Source organism: Tachyglossus aculeatus, chromosome 1 (assembly GCF_015852505.1).
Source record: "Tachyglossus aculeatus isolate mTacAcu1 chromosome 1, mTacAcu1.pri, whole genome shotgun sequence".
In the NCBI taxonomy this organism is placed as follows: domain Eukaryota; kingdom Metazoa; phylum Chordata; class Mammalia; order Monotremata; family Tachyglossidae; genus Tachyglossus; species Tachyglossus aculeatus.
Genome location: NC_052066.1, coordinates 55,834,066 through 55,856,793, shown reverse-complemented (window position 1 = coordinate 55,856,793; position 22,728 = coordinate 55,834,066). Strand labels below are relative to the sequence as shown.

The 22,728-nt window shown below is 42.2% G+C and overlaps 1 protein-coding gene across 6 annotated transcripts in view; it reads right to left on the bottom strand.

Annotated features, from left to right (window-relative positions):
* Positions 1-6,642: 6,642 nt before the first annotated feature.
* Positions 6,643-22,728, bottom strand: part of TBL1XR1 (TBL1X receptor 1) — a 231,323-nt gene continuing 215,237 nt past the window's right edge. For all 6 annotated transcript variants that reach the window (XM_038762492.1, XM_038755677.1, XM_038744104.1 and 3 more), the window contains 6 exons: positions 22,040-22,161; positions 21,788-21,862; positions 16,602-16,729; positions 16,308-16,473; positions 13,285-13,386; positions 6,643-11,840 (listed from right to left, as the gene is read on the bottom strand). In XM_038762492.1, coding sequence (XP_038618420.1) covers positions 11,814-11,840; positions 13,285-13,386; positions 16,308-16,473; positions 16,602-16,729; positions 21,788-21,862; positions 22,040-22,161 — 620 coding nt within the window. In that variant the 3' untranslated portion in view covers positions 6,643-11,813. The remainder of the gene's footprint in view (positions 11,841-13,284; positions 13,387-16,307; positions 16,474-16,601; positions 16,730-21,787; positions 21,863-22,039; positions 22,162-22,728) is intronic.

Genomic DNA, 22,728 nt, shown 5'->3' with positions numbered 1-22,728 from the left:
TTTGTAGTAGGAAATCAGCAAAGTAAGGCAGGAGGAGGTGAGCTGATTTGAGTACCTTAAAGCAAATGGTAAAGAGTTTATGTGATGTGGAGGTCAACAGGCAACTACTGGAGGTTCTCAAGGGGTTGGGAAATGTGGACAGAGGGTTTTTTCAGAAAAATGACCTGGGCAGCAGAGTGTAGTGTGGCCTGGAGTCAGGAGGACAAGGTCAGTGGGAAGGCTGTAGCTTCCTGCCCGGCTCGACTGGCTTCACGCCTAGGCTGTTTGCTGGTGAGGGTAAGAACGGCGTTAGCTTGTCCTGCTGAATAGTAAGTTCCTCAGCCTGTGCCCACATCCAGCCTGCAGGGGCCAAGGAATGGAGCTGCTATCTTCACTCCCCTTTGGCTTTTCTGGTAAACTATTCCTTGCTGAGTGAGCTGTGAGGGAGAAGGTATGAATTAGTTAATTAATAATGACATTTATTAAGCACTTACTATGTGCAAAGCACTGTTTCAAGTGCTGGGGAGGTTACAAGGTAATCAGGTTGTCCCACGTGGGGCTCACAGTCTTAATCCCCATTTTACAGATGAGGGAACTGAGGCACAGAGAAATTAAATGACTGGCCCAAAGTCACACTGACAATTGGCGGAGTCAGGATTTGAACCCATGACCTCTGACTCCAAAGCTCGGGCTCTTTCCACTGAGCCACGTAATAGCATATGGTCCTCTCTGGGCAGGAGACACCCAAGGAGCAGACGAAGAGATTATCAGCGTCTTGAGCCATACGTTCCCAACCCCTGTCATAGGAGAAAAGCTGAAGGGAATTGCAGCCCTTTAGTCAACAGAAGGGAAGGCTGGGGGTGTCAGGGAATGGTCCCTGAATAAACCGCTTTACTGGAGAGGACGCTGACTACTAATTTTAGACTGTGAGCCCACTGTTGGGTAGGGACTGTCTCAATATGTTGCCAACTTGTAGTTCCCAAGCACTTAGTACAGTGCTCTGCACACAGTAAGCGCTCAATAAATACGATTGATTGATTGACTGATACTTCTAGGTAATTGTAATGGTGGTACTTGTTAAGTGCTTACTTTGTGCCAGGCACTGTGCTAAGCGCTGGGGTGGTTACAATGTAATCAGACCAGACACAGTCCCTATCCTTAGGTGGGGCTTACAGTTTATAAATGAAGGGACAACAGGAGTTGAATCCCCACTTTATGGATGAGGAAACTGGGCCACAGACAAGTGAATTGCCCTTTGTGGGCAGGGATTGTCTCTATTTGCTGTAATGTACTTTCCAAGTGCTCTGTACACAGTAAACGCTCAATAAATATGATTGAATGAATGAATGACTAGGCTATGGACTCTCCAACCCTGAAGACCTCTAGTGAAAGAACATCCAAACATCTACCCTGGATGGTTTAGCTTTCCTGCATATCCACCAACAGTAGGTCATTTGACAGCATAGAACACTTCCGCTGTGGAGATGAATACATAGCACTTAGATGTGTACAAGTTAGTAGACAGAATCCCTGCCCTCAGGGATTTTACAATTTAGCAGATATGGGCATGTGTGCTGTAATCAGATGACCTATCAAGATTTCAGGCCAGTTTTATTTTTTTCTCTCTCCTCTCATCTCTACGTACATAGATATATCTATATTTTGATCTGTAACCTTTGGACACTTCATATTCATCTCGTCCCCAACCCAACAGCACTTCTGTTCATATCTTTAAATTATATAATTATTTACACATATTAATGGCTGTCTTCCCCTCTATGCTTTAAACTCGATATGGGCAGGGAACATGTCTACTAATTCTACTGTACTCTCCCGGCACTTAGCACATAGTTAAGTGCTTAATACAACTGATTATATGTATTCATTCTTTCATTCAGTCGTATTTATTGAGCACTTAATGTGTGCAGAGCATAAATCAGCAACATCTAGAGATGGTCCCTACCCAATAACGGGCTCACATTATAGAAGGGGGAGACAGACAACAAGACAAAACATGTAGACAGGTGATAATAATGGTGGCTTTATATATAGCAATAGTTGTCATTCACCGACTGATCTACACTAAAGAACTTCCAGCCGTAAAATGCTAATATCACTTTGGAAAATGTTCTTACAATCTTCCGACAATGCCAAAAGGGAACTTTTGCTATTTCCAATATTCAAAAGCTTTGCATTTCCTTAAGTGAAAAGCACACCGACCACGTGAGTGCCAGGAGATTCAATGAAGCAATCACAAGTGCTTTTTTTTAAAAAAAGTGTCCTTGAAGTATACGTTTTCTTGCCTGGAACTACAATTCTTCAAATTGTGTTTCTCCACTCATCTGCTTCTGATGCAATTTCAGACCTCAGCAGGAGCAACCCAGAAGCAATCCAGTTGACGGTGACAAAACAAAGAATTTCTTTCGGCTTCTGGATTTTTATTTTTAATCACAGTGTGCACGATTTTCTGAGCGTGACCCATAAAGGCACTCTACCAAGTGAAGGGTAGGAAAACTGCCGCTCAATAGACTTAATTATGCGAACCAAAAATTAGACTCGGAGAAAAACTAGACCAGTCATTGCAGGAAAAAAGATAATGTGTGTAGGTGGTTTAATAATCACGTCATCCCCCAAGGCTTATGATGATCGAAGAAAGGTTTCTGAAGCAAAGAGGAATGACATCATCATCACCATCATCTTGCACCACTAATTTGCATGCCCTCTTGTTGGCCAGTATTGCATGAGATGCCATCCCAGGACACGAAGAAAAAAAAAAAAACTTGTTCCCTTTTCTCAATCCTTCCTCTTTGATTCTATCAAGTCACCAACTATGCCTACAGGAGAAGCAGGGAAATGTAAAGGATAAAAGTGCAGGAAAGGATTTAAGGTACTCTGACAAAAAGGGTATTGAGAGTTTATTTTTAACAGAGACATTTTAAATTCACTGCAGAGGAGAAATGGCAGTGAAAGGGGCATTACTGTGCTTTGACAAAGGTGGATTTTTATTCACGCTTGGTACATAGTAACTGCTTAAAAAGTACCATAATCACTGTTATTCATTAGGTCATCTCCAAAAAACAATTCCACACCTTAAAAATGATTGGTGTAAAATGCTCCTGCACAAATTTCAGATGAAGTGATCATAAAGTCAGATTTACATACACAAGGTAACTCAAGCTTTGAAAATACAACAATCAATGGTATTGAGTCCTTACTGTGTGCAGAGCACTGATCTTAGTAATGGGAGAAAATACACAGCTGGCAATTAGACAGGGTCCCTGTCCCCTGGGAGGCTTACATGAACCAGGTATTTCAGACCTTGAAAATACATCTTGGTCTCAGTTAACTGTTATTTCTATGGGAACCTCCGTCATTGCCTATCTGAAACTAAAGTCCCATGTGGGTTTCAGTTATTATCAAGATAACTGATGTATGCTGAAAGAATTTGCACTGTTCTGTAAAGATCCAGTTTTCATTATCACTCTCTCCAAAATTTCCGGTCTGAGAGGAACCAAATGACAATGAGGTGGGTATAATCAGGCCCTAAAAACCTGGCTGGGAAGTAGTATTTATAAAGGCTGCCAAATATTGATAGTATTTGATGGGCAAATAACAGAAAAAAACACGGTAAAGGGCACCAGAACACCTTCCTTCCGTCAAGTCAGAGCTATTTAGAGACTGTTGTCTGATGATTCAATTACTGGATATGCAATAATTGGAACTTGAGGAAAAAAAAATGAGCATTGCCACAACCAGAGTCGAAGAATGGTCTTCCCTTGAGCAGGGACAGAGAGGGAAAGAGTTCACAAGCTTACAATTTGTCCACCTGAGGTAGGGCTCCACAAAAAAAAAAAAATTAGATAAGAGGCAAAACTGTGAGGCTGAAGGATCTGACTAGAGAGCTGTACTGAAGAAAGTCAGCGAACTCCTGTTGAAATGTAAACCAATGAAGCTTACCAAGAGCAACCCAAACATGGCATGTACTATTAAACTTCTACATGCCCCAAACACATTGCCAATGACTATTTTGGGAAAAGGGGAGACAAGGACAGGAGGAGACCAAATTATAGTTGGAGGTGGCACACCGCCCTGTTTGGGGTTGTGGTGAGCTACATGTAAGGCCTTCCCAGACTGAGCCCCCTTTTTCCTCTCCACCTCCCCATTCCCCCAGCCCTACCTCCTTCCCCTCCCCATAGCACTTGTATATAATTGTACAGATTTATTACTCTACTTACTTTACTTGTACATATTTACTATTCTATTTATTTTGTTAAAGATGTGCATATAGCTATAATTCTATTTGTTCTGACGATTTTGACACCTGTCTACATGTTTTGTTGGCATATGTTGCCAACTTGTACTTCCCAAGCACTTAGTACAGTGCTCTGCACACAGTAAGCACTCAATAAATACGATTGATTGATTGATTGTCTGTCTCCCCCTTCTAGACTGTGAGCCCGCTGTTGGGTAGGGACTGTCTCTATATGTTCCCAACTTGTACTTCCCAAGCGCATAGTACAGTGCTCTGCACACAGTAAGTGCCAATAAATACGATTGAATGAATGAATGAATGAATAATTCTATTTGTTCTGACGATTTTGACACCTGTCTACATGTTTTGTTTTGTTGCCTGTCTCCCCGTTCTAGACTGTGAGCCCGTTTTTGGGTAGGGACCGTCTCTATATGTTGCCGACTTGTACTTCCCAATGCTTAGTACAGTGCTCTGTTTGCAGGAAGCGCTCAATAAATACGATTGAATGAATGAATGAATAATACTGACATGGTTGGCACCATGCTGTTTTTTCCCAACTTTCTGTCCTGCACTTTGAAGAGAAACTGAGTGGCCCGCAGGGCAGAATGCAGGCCATGGGTTCTGATTCTCTGCTTGAAGAGGGTTGTATCCCACTTTAGCGGGAGAAAAACAACTCAGATGGAAAGGTGCTGTTTCCCTCTGCAGCTCTCAGGGTGTCCTATACTACTCTAGGCCCTCCAGCTGGGCTCAGCAAAGTTACTCTATCCAAACTCAAATTTAGAGCAACTATCATTATGACTAGAAAACTTCCCTTCACTAATTATGATTGCAGAGAATGCATTTTTTTAATATGAGCCATCCTTCATCCAAACACTTTTTTTTAGCACTCTAACAGTAGCGCCACTGAATTTTTAATGCTTGCATGTATTTCAGGGCTCTCTCACTTTAAGATAATGCTGCAAAGTTTACCTTGGCTTAGGCACTTACCTTCGGCTCCCTTGGGTCTGTTGACTAAAATGGCAGTCCTCTTGTGTTAGCACTGTGTCTCTTTACTGAAATAGGACATGGAAGATAACACACTTGAAAAATACTGGGTTCACTTACGCGCACACAAAAAAGCCAGATGAAAGTCTTTCATTATTTCACATTCACACTATTTGATCATGTAATGAGCATTCATTGCATTTTTGTCACATTTCTGAATATAAAATATGGGTCACATTTTTGTTTCTTGGGAAAATATGGTTACACTGTACCCCAGTTCCTATGGGAAACTATACTTTGTTTAGTCCTCTTTCGCTTAACATTTTATTTTCAGGGAACTCATTAGGAACATTAACAGGGGTATTCCTGCACCAAGGTGAACTCAAGCGCAATAAATTTAGAAACAAAATTCCATCCCTGGAATGAGATTTCTGTCAGAACAATAAATTCCTAGCTTCTCCAACAACTTTCTAAGGGAGGGGCCTATCGCAGAAGTTGTCGATCAAGGGTTCTGCAACCTCCTGGGAAGATTCTGAAACCACGGAGAGGATCCGGTCATCCTGAGAAAATGGGGCTCCCGGGAAGGGGGGTGGAGCCTACCGGGAGCAATAATAATAATTGTGGTATTTCTTAAGCGCATACTATGCGCCAGCACTGTAATAACAATAATTTTGGTATTTGTGAAGCGCTTACTATGTGCAAAGCACCGTTCTAAGCGCTGGGGAGGATACAAGGTGATCAGGTTGTCCCATGTGGGGCTCACAATCTTAATCCTCATTTTACAGATGAGGTAACTGAGGCACAGAGAACGTAAGTGACTTGCCCAAAGTCACACAGCTGACAAGCAGTGGAGCTGGGATTAGAACCAATGACCTCTGACTCCAGAGCCCGTGCTCTTTCCACTGAGCCACGCTGCTTCCCGTGCTTTGTATTGGGGTATTGGGGTAGATTCAAGGTAATTGGGCCGAGCACTACAGGAAGTGCAGCTCAGGAGCACGGAGTGAGACTTGTTTTCTTTGATCATCGCTCTGCAGCTGCAGCTCAACCCTCCACCAGGAAGGCTTCGCTCTGATCCTTCTGTGTGTCCGAGTGAAGGCGTGCTCAGGTGTAAACGTGACAGGGTAAGAGGGTCAGATTAGCGAAGATGTGCTTGTCGTGGTGGGGGAGGGATGGACACAAGATGAGGCTATTTCAAGCAGCCCTGCGAATCTCAATGGAGGCATTTCTGAACAGAATTTCCCATTTCACAGGGTGGATGTGAGAACGACTCAAACTATGGCAGTGCTTGAATTGAGAAGAACAGGGCAAGCAGCAATTAAAATGTAAACAAGAAAAATGACAACATCCCTCTCCCTTTACTTGACCGGTCAATAGCCTATACAAACTACAGAGATATCAAAAGGTATGACATATATACACAGCCAACATAATATCAAAATATATTTTATTCTGGACCTCTTTCAGATCTGATTCAAATTACAGTTGTCAGAACAACACAATGCAAAGGGAAACTGCAACAGAAAAAATGTGCCTAGAACGGGGCTTTAAGGACAAATCAATGTGATGTGGAACCAAAATACATCGTAAGTGTAATTAACATGGTCCAGGACAGTACAGAACACCTATATCAGCCTTCCTTAGACAATAATCATGAAAACCAAACAATAAAAGTTGCTTAACAAGTACATAAAACTGTCATGGGCTGGTTTACACTTTTACAACAGTTGTAAGTTAACTGGGTAACTGAAGAAATGATGCCAGACATTTGAATCCAGTGCTATAGGTAGGCTCACAGAATTAGACCCAAAGGATTTGTAAATTCAAAATTAAACCATTACACCTAGAATGTCAAAGCCAGAAGAGGAAAAAAAAATACTTCTGTATTCAAAGATTATGGATCCACATACTGCAGGCTGCTCTTTTAAAAAAATATGCGAGATGGAAAGGAACACTGGACTAGATACGACATGCAGAATGTTTTCCTGAACTTATCCACAATTTCTAAAAAAAACCCATGAAATAACAGCTTACTACAAAAAAAAGGCATGCCCTACATTATCACCCTGCTTCACACGGTAAACTTAAAGGCAGAAACAGAAAATTCTACATTTCTTCACGTTACTGAGCTAAGATACATCTTTAAATCAACGGATGGGAGAAAAAGAAACAACTCTAAAAATGCTTTTTCGTCTCTTGTCTACCTTCGACCAGATTCGTGTATTAGATATTGATCTGGAATGTGAAACTTCAGAGCTACCAATGGAGGAAGAGAGAGCGTCCATTACTTTAATCTTCTCAGACCCTCCTCTGGGCCCTTTATGACATTTCAGGGTCTTCTGTGGATTTGCTGCTGTCCCCTAAATGTTGACTTTTGCTGCCCTGCCACAATGTTGGCCCGTCCAAAACGGATTTTCCCAGAAACCGTCAAAAGCGATCCATTGTCCTTAAGTACCTAAGTGCCGTCAGCAACATGGTAGAAAAACCCCATGGAGCTTGTAGGAACAAACCATTTGAAGAAGAGGAACAATGTTCCCAACTGAGTAAATGGCACCTGTATTTTCCAAAAATCCTTTCCGCTGAACTAATGGAACCAAGCAGAAATGAAAGCACAAATGAATTATTTGTAGTACGGTGCTAAAATAGTTGGAAATACTCCCTTCATGCCCCTCATCATAACTGTCTATAACATCTATAACAGATGGTTCTAAGTCAAGACATGGCTTGAAAGTTACCACTAATCGCCCATTAAAACAGCTTCAGGAGCTGTTAAGGAGTGCTTTAAAAACTTCAACCAGCACAAATCCTGGTCCTTATTTATTCTCTTTAAAGGCTAAAAGCAAGGAACCTATTTTTCACGGTACTGATTCTGGTTAGTCATACATTCTGCATCTTATTTAATCCTACAGCAGACTTACTTCTCAGGTCTGGGAAATGCTTCTGAAAAGTGACCCAACAGAAACCCAAGAATAAGCGGTAGACCTTGCTCAACGATCGCTACGAAAAAGGAGAGGAAATGACACCTGCCAACCCCTGCGTTTACTGTTCTTTGGCCAAGTTGAACTACTCAGGTCGGCGCGCTCGCTTCGGGCCAGGGCTAGGTCACTAACGCCCACGCCAGAGGTCACGGGCCGGCAGGGTCCACAGGCGCTCCACTTTCAAGTTTGGGTCGCTGTTCACGATACCCACGTGTCAGATCGGGGTCCCCTCTCTGGTGGGGGGCGAGTCGGTACTCTGGGTCTTGGGAAGCTGTTGGGGTGGGGGGCTAATTCTGGAAGAGGCGAGGAAAGCATCTGGAGAGAATGCCAGACTCGCTAGCCGAGCACACGACACCACCGGCGGCCTTGGGTCTCTCTTCCAGAGGCCCTCAGTGCCCTCCATGGAGATCCCGTTGCTCCGCCGGGGGTGGGGAGACAAAGAGACTCTGCCAAGCAAGACCACGGGCTGTTGTCCAGAATGAGGGAACTGGGGCCGACGCAGGCGTGCGGCGCCACTCCTTCTCCCCAATCCCCTCAGCCCCACAGAACAGCATGGCAGCTATTTTGGGTTGCCTGACCTACATGGATATGGAAAGTGAGAGATTCCTGCCCGGTGTTTAAAAATGGATGGAAACATGACAGCTGCTCTTCCCCCATCCTATTATTTTAGTAACTAGCCAATTAAGCTCGATTTTCCTTCTCGGTTCTTTGGCTCCCAATGCAAAAATAAGCGTAGTTTCTATTAAAGTGATATTTAAGGGCATGTGGGAGAGCAACCAGCCTCCGTGCATCTTTAACTACAAGCCGTGGGAGGAAAAAAGAGAAAAAGCAAGACCCTCGTACGCAGTACATTTCAAGCTGAGGACACTGCCTCTCGCAAGCATATTTCCCACTGAAGAGAAGAGGCGATCTGTACAGCTTTGTGGAGCAGCATTGTGGCAATCAGCAGGCAACGATGTAATTGAGAACAGCAGCAAAAATAAATAAGTAAATCAAATGTCCGGAAATAATCCAGCCTACCAAACAGACGTCTTAAATGTTCACCGCGAGACATGGGACCTCAGGGTAACAAAGCTCTGCGTTGATAATCATGTGTCTTTGTCGTGGTGTATGGAAACGCACCTACAATTATGCTCGAGAAAAATCAGCCGAAGAGCAAAATGGAAAAATGACAATACCGTGAAAATGTAGCTGCCTATTTTGACAGCTATATTGCAGAATACCTTGACTATCTTTTTAATCAGCTGAAAAAACCAGTCATAACTATATGCAAATGAATAAATTGTCCATATCAAAATACAAAAGTACTATCAATAATCACCTCTGACTTTCAGATTTAAATTCAGTGCAATTGACAAATGCATCACTAAAGGAAAATGCAGCTTAAACGTATTCAAAACATTTGTGTCTATTCCTGGGAGCACGTTTTAAAATTATTGCACAGATTTTTTTATTTTTATTTTTTTAACAACAGAGGTCAGCCACAGACATGGACCTCCAGCAATAATAAAAGCAGGATTTTCAAGTGCCAGATACTCAGCGTATTAGGTTTCCTACATAACTCACAGGGTAATTGTTCTAAACATCTGAAATGTGTTCCAAAACCCTAAAAATAGCTGGCACAGAACCATCATGAATGACTGCCTTTCTGGATGAGAATAAAAAAATGCTGTGATCTCTCGTATCATATTCCCCCTAAAGAACAGCTGGGGTATACAGAACAATGTATTGTGGAACTACGGTGTATTCTGTTTCCCACTGGCAAAAGCTCTCCTTACCTTAGCCAAACAAGACTTGCTTCAAGTCACGTCATTTTGTGAACATAGCAGAAATCAATGCCGAACGTCAAAAGCTGCGTTATCTGGGTTAAATCAATCTATACTTGAATGAGTAACAATAAAGTAGATGAGATTTTTAGCAGTTGTTAATAGCCACAAAATTAGTGATGGAAATAGTGTTATGAAATTGATAACTCTGTAAAGCTCTATAATATAAGCTGATCCTTATTTAAAACATTTGCGACAAAAATTTGACAATTATCCTTTTGGAAATGTACACATCTGGAATCTTATGTGAAACATGAAGCAACCCTACACCTATCATAAACATGACCTCATGCTATCATTTACAAAGAAATTTCAGGATACTTTAGTCACATGAGGAGAAAAAAGTTTTCCCACTTATATTTCTTAAGAAAAATACTTGATATTGTAAACAGAGTAAAAGACACAATATAGTAGTGATTAATAAAAAAATAGCAGCTTACATCTATCCTATATGTGAAAAAAATGTAGTCACGAGATACAACAAACTGCAGGATTAGAGCAGCAGGGACATTAGTGCAAGTATTTTTTTTTTAATAAGCTGAAATACTGCTATTTTGAAATAAAATCCAAAAACAACACACCTTGAAGCAAGTCTTTTGTTTCAAACATTTCTTTTAAAACTAAGGTAGTACACATTTTGCCACCTAATGGCAGTGTTATCAAATATATGCCAAAGGTATTTTTAATTTGTATAAAGAAAAAGAAAAATTATATGAGATCTTTAATACTGGAATTTGGTTACATTATACATCTGAGCTCCTACTAATAATGATGGGCACCCCTGGTAGAAGCTGAACCTTTGTCCAGAAAGATTTTTATCTCTTTAAAAAACAAACAAACAGAAAAACTATATTTTGCTCCTTTTCACAATAGTGCACAATTTAACCATAATTTCGCTATGGTTTCAAAGCAACAGGAGATGCTTTTTTTACGCATCTCCTGAAATTCCTTTACTTTTGTGCCCTTCTAGTCTTAAGTTTGGCAGAAGTATGTCCCAAATAAGAAACTACTGCATTTCAGCCACGTCACCAGAAAAACCATAGCATTATAACCTTTACTGATGTATTTCATAGATTTAACATGACATCATGTTTCTGATTTAATTTCCAAATCACCCCTCCCCCCCCAACACGCACCCCTTGAAATTGTGCTCAGGGAGCCACAGAATGTACCAAACATCACTCTACCTCTTCAAAATAATGCATTAAAATATTTTTAAAGAAATGTTTTTATGTCTAAAGGTGAAAAAATATAAACAAGAAACTGATTCACTCCCTTACTTCATGCATCCGTAAACTAAACCAAAAACAATGTTTTAAAAGCAAGGAACAAAGTACTGCTGCAAGTTTATGTAAGTCCATTTTTTTTTCTGTACACGCAAACTGCTTAACTATTGAGGGAAGGAAAAAAAAATATGATCCATTGTGACTATTGATTCACGGGGGGAAAAAAGGCCGTCATTATGTATCCAAATTTGGTACATGTATGGTCTGCTTTTTAATGGTAGATTTCCTTTTCTCTTCTGTTTTTCATTCCAAAACTTCTAAATGCTATTTGGGGGCACAGCAAATTCCAGCACTTGGTGAACAGGATTCACAAGCTGTGAGAAAATTCTGTCATCTTCTTCAGGGTGGAATTTTGTTTTTGTTATATACAGTGAATGTATATATTTCTTTTAGGTTTGGCTGTAGTGGACTGGCCATGGTTCAAGTGGGACTATAGCAGTACACGGGTCAGGGACAGTCATTTTGGCTATGTACACATTCATAGTCGGTCCATGGCTTCCAACTAGTAGCGCTATTTCCGTAGATCTAATACACAAACCTGTAACACACGGAAAAAAAAAAGTCGCAGTTCGTTTCGCTGAGCATTTCAAAATTCATTACTGCAGAGCTGATGATATTTCTAAATCTGAGGAGGTCCTCGTCATTACATTTAAACCAGTTGTGGAAACGCGTCTTCAACTGCTGATCAGAACCACTTCAAAAATATCACCTGAGTAGTAAGTGAGGAGGGGCATTGTGAAAATGACCCGAAAGGAACTCAGTCAGTCAGTCCATCGTATTTATTGAGTGCTTACTGCGTACTAAAAGCTTGGGAGAGTATAAATATAACAATAAAACAGACACATTCCCTGCCCACAACGAGCTCACAGTCTACAGGGGGAGACAGACATGAATAGAAATAATGTTTGAAGGCCTGGGAAAGAAGCAGCTAGCTTAAAATACTCAACCTGGTTGACCAGATTGTCAAGGTTACAAAAGGATATGGTTGGGCTATTTTAAGAAAGGTTCTTACTAAACAGCCATGCATACTTGAATATTGGCCAGGAGGGAGAAATTCTCCACTTCCAGGGCCACGAGAAGTAGTCCTGCACTAACTGACCAAAGTTGGGAATGCAATACACTTGAAATTCTCCTCAGTGCTCATTCCTTCTCACTTTTAGAGATGGAAACTTTTCAGGTTTAAACTAACATTACGGTCAGTTTCTTCACTGTGAAGAACAGATTAAGACAATTTTGTCATGTAAGTTCTTTAGACAATAAGCGATTTTGGCCTCCAGAAAAGACTATCACCATATTTAGAGTATATTTAAAAGACTATATATATATAATAATAATAATAGTAATGATAATGACAATTATGGCATTTGTTAAGTGCTTACTATGTATCAAGCACTGTTCTAAGTGCTGGGGTAGATACAGGGTATTCAGGTTGTCCCATGTGGGACTCACAGTCTCACTTGTACAGTCTCACTTCCAATACTGGGGTAGACTCAAAGGGGCTTCTCTGGAGTTCACCTTATGTCAGAAATGAGACCAGACTGCTGATATGACAGACTTCTTGGTTCAATTCTCCATGGACGGGGAGTGAGCCGTAGGGGGGTGGGGTCAAAAATGATGGCATACGTCTTTTAATAATAATAATAATTACGGCATTTGTTAAGCACTTACTATGCACTGGGCACTGTACTAAGCACTGGGGTGGATACCATCCAATCGGGTTGAACACAGTCCCTGTCCCACGTGGGCCTCATAGTCTCGATTCCCATTTTCCAGATGAGGGAGCTGAAGCCCAGAGAAGTAAAGTGACTTGGCCAAGGTCTCACAGCAGACAAGTGGCGGAGTCGGGATTAGAACCCACGACCTTCTGACTCTCAGGACTGTGCTCTAATATGCCACTCAGGAGTGCACTGCATTTAGGTGTCTCTGGTAACACGGTAACATCACAGACACTTTATTTTGGAGGGACAGCCTTATGTACTTACTGAACCATCTGATGCACTTGCTCCAACTTTGTCTCCTGCTGCATTCCAGCAAACCTCAAAAATTCCTCCTGTTCCCCTATAACTGTGAACTAGAGCACCCGTCTAGAAGAGAAGCAAAAAAAAAAAAAAATCGGTGATGACAATAATAACTGTAGCATTGTTAAGTGCTCACCATGTGCCAAGCACTGAGGAAAACACTGGGGTAGATACAATATGTTTAAATCAGAGAGGGTCCCTATTCCACTGTGGGATCACAAACAGAAGGGAGGGACAACAGGTATTTAATCCCTATTTTACAGATGAGAAAACTGAAGCACAGAGGAGTTAAATGACTTACCCAAACTCACATAGGAAGTGAGTGGCAGAGCCAGAATTAGAAACCTAGTCTCCTGACTCTCGGCCCTTTACATTAAGCCACAGGGCCTCTCATGGTACATCAACAGTATCTGCTGAACATCTGCTTTGGGCAGGGCACTGTATTACACATTTTGGAGGGTACAACAGAGTTAGAAGTAATGATCCCTGCCCTCAGCGAACTTACAGTCTAGCGGGAGGTTGATATCTGGATCGATATCTTTAAGTCAAGTGACGTTACCACAGATTAATATACTGAGGTCAAAATAACGAGTTCTCTAAACTCAAATCTGAGCCCTCCATTCTAAGGTGTCTGAGTGAATGGGTAGTACACACAAAAAAGCTGTAAAGAACAGGCAGTACTAAGCTATTTACTTTAAGTACATTATTCTTCCCCATACTCATGAAACGGCACATATCCAGCGCTTAGAACAGTGCTTGGCACATAGTAAGTGCTTAACAAATACCATGATTGTCTTTTGCAAGGCAGCCCGATTGGAAAGCACACTGTAGGACTGAGCCATACATTGATTGTTCTTGATTCTGCCCCCACATGAATAAGTAAACTCCATTTACTTAGTGTAGTGGAGCGAAGTGCCCATCCCCGTCAGCACCGTAGAGATTGGACACGATACCGTTAGGGACATGACCACAATGAAGGGATCATGGTGATTCTGCTCTCAGCGCTGTAGCTGGACGTACTCCTTCAAACATCTCTTCTTCGTGACCCAAAAGATATGTGTGGGGAAGAACCCTGTGTTAAAGCGAGGAGTGATTTTCTCCTCTGAAGCTCCTGAATCAATCAACGGTATTTACCGAGTGCTAACTATGTACAAAGCACTGTACTAAGTACTCGAAACACTGTTTAATACACTGGTTTATTATCATTAAGTGCCATCGAGTCATTTCTGATTCATAGCCACTCTATGGATATACTTTCTCCAGAACATCCTGTCCTCTGCCATAATCCACGAAATACAGTGGTTAGTACCAAATTATTAGTACAATGTGTAGCTTCAAGCACCTAGTGCAAGGACCAGAGGCTACCAGTCAAGAGAACGGCCCCCGTTTAATGCTCATAATATACAGCAACAGCTTATTCTTAAAGCTCAGGAAGAGTTTCCAAGGAAATAAAAGTCAGTGCCCTTGCCCTTCAGGAACTGCCTACGTAACAGACTAGGAAGGAATGCAAATCAACCTTTAACTTGGAAAGTAAAAATAAGAATACCAAAGAGAATATATGTATTCTGAAAGAGTAAGAAAGGAGAATAATAGTAAGTACAATGAACATTTCAGTATGTTAGTGGAAAAACTGAAAACAAAATTATTGTTTCTCTTACTAAGAATTAAAAAGGAATCTCTTAGTCAATAGCACTTGCTTAGCAGCCATGATGTGCAAGCATTCACTGTCTACGAGGGCTAGGCGTTCACCCAACTAATGGAAGAGTTGGGACATCAAGGGCATGCAAATTCCAAAGGGAAGCAAGTGAGGATTTATGAAGAAGCCAAGCAAGAAAGAATCAATCAAACTCTCTCCCTCTCTCTTGCTGACAGACAACACTTGTGAACTTATTTACACCCTCCTTAAATACTTATTTTGATATTGCTATAAATATTTTCATGTTTGTCTCTCCCAATACTCCTTGTGGGCAGGGTATGGGTCTCTATTATTCTGAAGACTGCAAGCTCCTTGTGGGCAGAGATCGTGTCTACCAACTCCACTGTACTCTTCGAAGAGCTTAGTACAGTGCTGTGCATACAGTAAGCACTCAATAAATACCACTGATTGATCGACTGTTTTTGTCCAGATTTTCCCTCTCTACTCCTTAACTTTTACGCCCAGTAACCCATTAGAGAACGCTCATCCACTGATTTGAGACCCTCTTGAATGTACTGGAAATTATGACCTGCACAGCTTCCCAGAGCAATGACCACCATGTGAAATTTCATGTGAAGAAACCTTTACTTTGTGCATTTGAAAACCACAACCTTCAAAGTCACTGTGCTTCCCTTACACTACTATTGCTGGATTTGGTGGACAATCGTGTGCTCCGCCTTTTCACATCTCTCATAACTGGATTCACTTCGATCACATCCCTGTTCTAACTTTGTGGCCTACTGGAGAGGCCTTATATTATTAGCCTAACACATGGAAGCTGCACCATCCCCTCCCATATCATTTTATTTGCTTTATTTGTACATCGTTCAACTATTATGACCTTTCTAAGATGAAGCTATTAGAACAGTCCACAGTGTTCTATGTGTGGACACACCATGACTTAGAGGGGCAAAACTATGTCTTTTTGCCTTCTATGACATTTCGGATGATACCTACCAATTACAATGGCTTTTAGGCTACCACTGCATATTCGAATCAATGATTTGAAGAATAGATAACCCCAAGATCTCCTTACTAAGTTAGGAATAAGATTTTCATTTCAGTCTGTCAAACTTTTTCTTTCAATCGAATTCCTGAGATGACAAATGACAACATCCAAGAGATCTATGTATCAGGTCTGCATTTTAAAAGTACATAAAAGTGCTCAAATTTTGCTTTTCGGCTTAAATCTCCAGAAAGATATTCTAGATGTAAAATATGAAAGTTAAAAAAAGAGGAGAAATCAATAAGGTATTTAATATTTACGTTTATGCAAAAGGTTTATGCATACCTGTGTATTCCAGATGTGCACACATTTGTCAAAAGAACCACTGGCCAAGTACCTGCCATCAGGACTGAAGGCTACACTGTACACAGGCTCTTGATGTTTTGTCAAAGTGTGGATGCAAATTCCTCGGTCTACATCCCATAACCGAACTGTAGAATCAAAGGATGCACTGCCAAGGGAAAAAACGGAAAACCAAAGTTAAAATGATTCGAACTGCATTCGGTTTTGCCTTTGGAAGTCTCTAGTACCAGTCCCTTGAAAAAAGATCTGAGCTTTGTACTTGATATGAAGCATTACCTTGCTAACATTAGGTTGGCATTTGGATTGTTCGTTCCTGGACCTGTTGGACTCCATTTGATGGTATAAATTTCTTTATTATGTGCTTGCAAATCATGGACACAACTGTCCTGTTTCATACTCCATATCTGTAGAAAAGGACAGAGAACAGTTATAACCACTTCCTTTGGTTGGATCCCTGCAGACTGGGGTAAAGGTTGTAAAACGGCTAATACGGGATCACCCTGGATCACCGCTACGATCCGCCTCCTTCTCTCTTGCGCACAAACCACAGAGCCGAAATCTAGTTATCAGGCCGATTTCGTCCACTTCAAGTTTATCCTTGAATGCTTTTACTCTGCCCGGCAGAACTATTTCTCCACTCTTACTGACACCCGTGCCCACTGGCCTCGCCTGCTGCTCCAGATATTTAACTCCCTCCCCGTCCCCGCGCCTCCCCCGTCCCTTGCCCCCAATGACCTGGCCACTTACTTCATCAAAAAAATTGACACTATCAGGCATGATCTCCTGAAAATCTCCCCTGCCCCTCTCCAGTCCCTCCCCTCTCCTGCCTCTTTTTCAACTCTACCATCTTTCCCAGCACTATCTCCAGAGGAAACCTCCTGCCTTCTCTCAAAATCCACCTGTGCATCTGACCCATTCCTTCACACCTCATCGACACACTTGCCCCTTCAATTCCCTTTTTCACTCCCTAACTGCCATCTTCAACTGTTCATTCTCCAATGGCTTCTTCCCCACTGTTTTTAAACATGCCCATATCTCCCCTATCCTAAAAAAAACCCTCCTTTGACCCGACGGCTCCCTCCAGTTATCACCTCATCTCCCGCCTATCATACCTCTCCAAAATCAAGCACTTATCCTAACTTGCCTTGATTACTGTATCAGCCTCTTTGCTGACTTGCGTGCTTCCAGTCCATACCCATTCTGCTCCCAAATCATTTTCCTTCAAAAATGTTCAGACCATGGTATCCCCACTCCTCAAGGAACTCCAGTGGCTGTCTATCCACATCCGCATCAAATGAAAACTCTTCACAATTAGCTTCACAGCACTTAATCACCTTGCCCCCTCCTACCTCACCTTCCTACTCTCCTAATACAACCCAGACTACATTCCGTTCCTTTAATGTTAACCTTCTCACCATACCTCGATCTCATCTATCTTGCCGCCGACCTCTCAGATACGTCCTACCTCTGCCCTGGAATGCCCTTCTCCTCACATCAGACAGATAATTGCTCTCCCCAACTTCAAAACCTGATTGAAGGCACAACTCCTTCAAGAAGCCTTCTCTGCCTAAGCCCTCCTCTCCTCTCCCTTCTGTGCTGCTCTTATTCAGGGAACCAGCTTGACTTAATGGAAAGAGCCCGGGCTTGGGAGTCAGAGGACATGGGTTCTAATCCCGGCTCTGCCACTGGTCTGCTGTATGACCTTGGGCAGGCTGCTTAACTTCTCTGTGCCTCAGTCACCTCATCTGTAAAATGAGGTTTAAAACTGTAAGCCCCACATGGGACAACCAGATAACCTTGTAACTACCCCTGCGCTTAGAACAGTGCTCAGCACATAGTAAGTGCTTAGTATCATAATAATAATACTCCTTCATTCATTCTCCCTCCCGTCCCCACAGCACATATTTGTTTATATCTGTAATTTATTTATTCATCTATTCATTTATATTAATGTCTGTCTCCCCCTCTACACTGTGAGCTCGTTGTGGGTAGGAATGTGTCTGTTTGTTGTTTATTGTACTCTTCCAAGCGCTTAGTACAATGCTTTGCAAACAATAAGCACTCAATAAATACGACTGACTGAATGAATGAATATGGGATCATCTGACTGTAACCACTACACAACTGAGCTGGATGGAAACTGTGTCCCAACTTAGCTACTCTATCCTTTGCCCACATGCTAATTCTGGGAAAAGAATGAGAACTTAGAAAACAACTACTTTGCAAGCTATCAAGCATATACTTCCAGATCTTTATTTGAGAGACAAATGAAAATTCATTTTCAGGACTCATCCTTTCACACAAAAGTGGAAGTCCATTATATTTTTTACATCTTCAAAGAAACTTAAATAGTAATAATTCAAAGGGCAATTTAATAGAACACCCAAGAAATTAAAATAAAGCCTAATGACTGAAAATAGCATTTCAAACTTTGAAAAATTTAATAATAGGCAAAAGGCACCTCACCCCAAGAAATTACTGGACACCACCCTTGGTTTCCAAGTATAAGAACGGCTAAAGCATCCACAGAAATATGAAAGAGAAAGATGAATAATGTCATTCAGTACACTGCTCTAGGCCTTTTATCCTCCAGGCAGTTGAAAAAAATTATTCCATCAACTCAACTGAACTCAGGTTAAAATCTAAGGTTTTTTCTTTGGCTTGGTTCTCTGAGGCACAGAGGAAAATCCAAGAGGAATCCCCTCCCATAATCCCTTCTTATACTTTAAAAACAGTTATTAAATAGTCCTGCTCCCTTTGCTCTGGAAGAATAAATAACTTAAATTCTTTAAATTTTGCTCATGGGGCTTATTTTCCACTTCTTTAGATTTTTTGTTACCCATCTCTGGACTTTCTCCAGGTTTGAGTTGTATATTTTAAAATGTGGGGATCAGAACTGGACAAAAATACTGTAATCTGTGTCTGACTGATGCCTAGTGCGCGAAAGGGGAGTTTTCCGTTCCTAAAGGTACTACTGCGGTACTATATTGATGACTACTATTCAGCTAGAGGTTGACTGTGACCCACAGGACTATCTTAACTGTATTAACTGTTTCCCTTGCCCTCCTCAGGCTCGGGCTCTGGGGCAGAGAGTTAAACCCCGGGCTGCTCCTAATATGCAGTCCCACGCAAAGAGCTTCTGCTGCCGCAGCAGTTTTCCTCCCCTCCGCTCCTTCGCCTCCCTAGCTCCAAACCGCAGTCTGGGATGAGCTCTGCAGTATGGAGAGGGAGATTCAAGCTGGGTTCTTGTCTCTGCAGTTCAAGGTGGCCTTGCAGGACACAGAGGGGGTTCTGCCTTGCTGACGCCGCCCTTCTCCTCCTCGACTCCCTCTGGCCCAGGCGCTCATGGAGGGCCTGAGTCGCCGTCGCTTCGGAGCGCCTCAGCAGTGTGTAGCAGGGATCTCCGTGCCCACGCCCAGCGCCGGGGTCCGGCTCCGCTGTCTCACCGGCTCCAGAGGCCCAGTACCACCATCCCCTTCCCAATCTCACACCCCAACACCAAGGTGTCACAGTAGAGAAGCAGCATGGCTCAGTGGAAAGAGCCCGGGCTTTGGGGCCAGAGGTCATGGGTTCTAATTCCGACTCTGCCACTTGTCAGCTGTGTGGCTTTGGGCAAGTCACAACTTCTCTGTGCCTCAGTTCCCTCATCTGTAAAATGGGATTAAGACTGTAAGCCCCACATGGGACAACCTTGATGAACTTGTTCTTCCCCAGAGCTTAGAACAGTGCTTGGCACATATTAGGCGCTTAACAAATACCGACATTATTATTATTATTATCCCCTAGCCCCAGCCGCACAATGCAGCCCACAGTGGCTCCTGAAGCTGCCGCCGCCTCAGGACACCTCCAACCCCCGCCCTGTGAAAGCTCGGGATTGTCCCTAGCACCCTGCATTTTCCCGACACCTTGGTATTTTGGGGATGCACCCCCGCCCCTCCAGCCCCCATAGGCTACCTGGCTCCAAGGTGGATATGAGCCCACTGTTGGGTAGGGACTGTCTCTATATGTTGCCAATTTGTACTTCCCAAGCGCTTAGTACAGTGCTCTGCACATAGTAAGCGCTCAATAAACACGATTGATGATGATGATGATGATGTGAACGGACTGCTGGAGGAAGGACTAAGAACAGAGGAGAACGAGGGATGCCGCCTTCCTGCTCAACTGCCAACGAGAAGCCACAGAACCCTACGGGCAGCACGGGGACTTATGAGGTGGTTCCTGCGGAAGCATCTTCGGGAGGGCCGAGGGGGGCTGCTTGTGTGACCTTGGCACGGGCTTACGCAGATGAAAAGATGGGTTAAAACCCCGCCACTGTATGCAGCCGGATCTCAAGTGTCTGGACTGCCGGTCACGTGCTGAGCCCTCCTGGGAGGGAGTGGGATTCAAGGTGCCTGATTTGGCCTCAGCTGTTGTCTCTGTGTTCTCTACACTACCCTTCACTGGGCGTGGCAGCACAAACTATGAACTTTTCGTCACCCGTTCTCATAAAATAGGGCTTTCACTTTGTCGAGACACCACGCCTACTACTCATGTGTTCAAAAATGTTATCAACCCCATCCGTTGGAGTGTTATACTGAAATCTGATTAGCCTCTCCACTCCCTTTAGGAGGTCATTCACCAAGTCAATAAACAGAGACTGGCCATTTGACACCACTTCATTTGGCCCCTGAGATCAAGAACGACATCAAATTAATGTTTGATGTCAAAGTTCAGGGTGGTTCTCGTCACAATAATGAAGACTATCAAGATAGTTGGAAGCGCTAACGTTTTGGGGTGATGTTTACGGTGCTCCCCTCTCTGTTTTGCCCTAGCATAGCGCTCCCTAAACTTTTCTGGTAAGGGTACCAATCGTTCTGGGAGCTGCCAACCTTGATTTCACTGGGTATCTGCTGTAAAATTTCAAATATGCAAAAAAAATTCTCGGGGCCTACCTACCTGAGCACTCTCTTAGTGTACAGACTTGCCTAGAACAATTTTGGCACACAAAGATTCATGTTTCATACCATCATATGCACCCCCAATTTTAAAAAGCACCACATGATAAAAAAAATTACGGTATTTGTTCATCGCTTACTATATGTCAGGCACTGTACTAAGTGCTGCGGTGGATACGAGCGAATCAGGTTAGACATAATCACTGTCCCATGTAGAGCTCACAGTCCAAATCCCCATTTTACAGAAGAGGAAACTGAGGCCCAGAGAAGTGAAATGACTTGCCCAAGGTCACAAAGTACACAAGTGGCGGAGCCGGGATTAGAACCCATGACCTGCAATTTGTAGTGTACAATGTTTTTCCACCATAGGAAGAATCACTGAAATCAAATTATTTACATATTTCTTAAAAGAAAAAAATACCTAATTAAACCAAAAAGTCACAAATATAAGTCATATAGTCAGTCTCTAAAATGAAACTGAGGCATTAAAATAGGCATTCTACTGATATGCGAAAAACCCTGAGTTACCTTTAAAGTCATGTCATCAGAACAGGATGCCAGAAGATTACCAGTTGGATCCCATTTGATAGCATTAACTTCATTCTAAAATTAAGAAATGATATTAAGCGTTCAGTTTTTTTTTGTTGTTGGACAAACCAATCATAAAAAACACTGGAATAAAATACAGGAAAAACATTTTTAGCTGCATGCACACTGACAGGTGAGTTTGGAAACACACTGAATCAGCTAAATTATGAAAGAGAACAAATGGTTCCTTACTGTGTGTCCCTGGAATGTTTTAATAGGCCTGTCTTGGCCTAATTTACAGACATGAATACACATATCTGTACTGCAGGAAGCAAAGGTGTTGTTGCTCTGCCAGTCAACATCCAATGCTGGTGCTGGGAAAGAGAACACAAACAGCCTATGCTTTATTTCTTGCTTTGGGATTCCTCAGTTAGCATTCATTTTATAGCAGTGACTACACAGACTTTTTGAGATAAAGCGCCCTAGTTAGTATTTTATATTTTCAGCTTCTCCTAATATGATGGCATGACTCTGATAAACCAAACATACTCCCAACATGTTCTTTAATAATGTTAGAGATTCACCCTCATTTCTATAGGACTTGGGGAGAAAAGAAAAAATGGACGATTTTTTGTCCTGTAAACAATGAACAAAAACAGTAACTTTCAAGGAAAGATATCACTTTGAAGACCAGTATCTGAACTGTTTAAAACCGTCCTGACTTTTTTTTAACAGAGTGAAACACGTGAGACTGAAACTTGCATCTTAGCTTATATATACCAATTTCCTCTCCAAATGCCTTAGAATAGTCTTCTTTTATAGATTAGCCTTAATCTTGCCGTTTAAAACGTGTGTTTTAATTTTAATGTACTTAGGGCAAACAAGTAACATCCTCTGACAGAGTTAAATCGAAGAGAATTATCGTGCACGCTGGCTGCTAG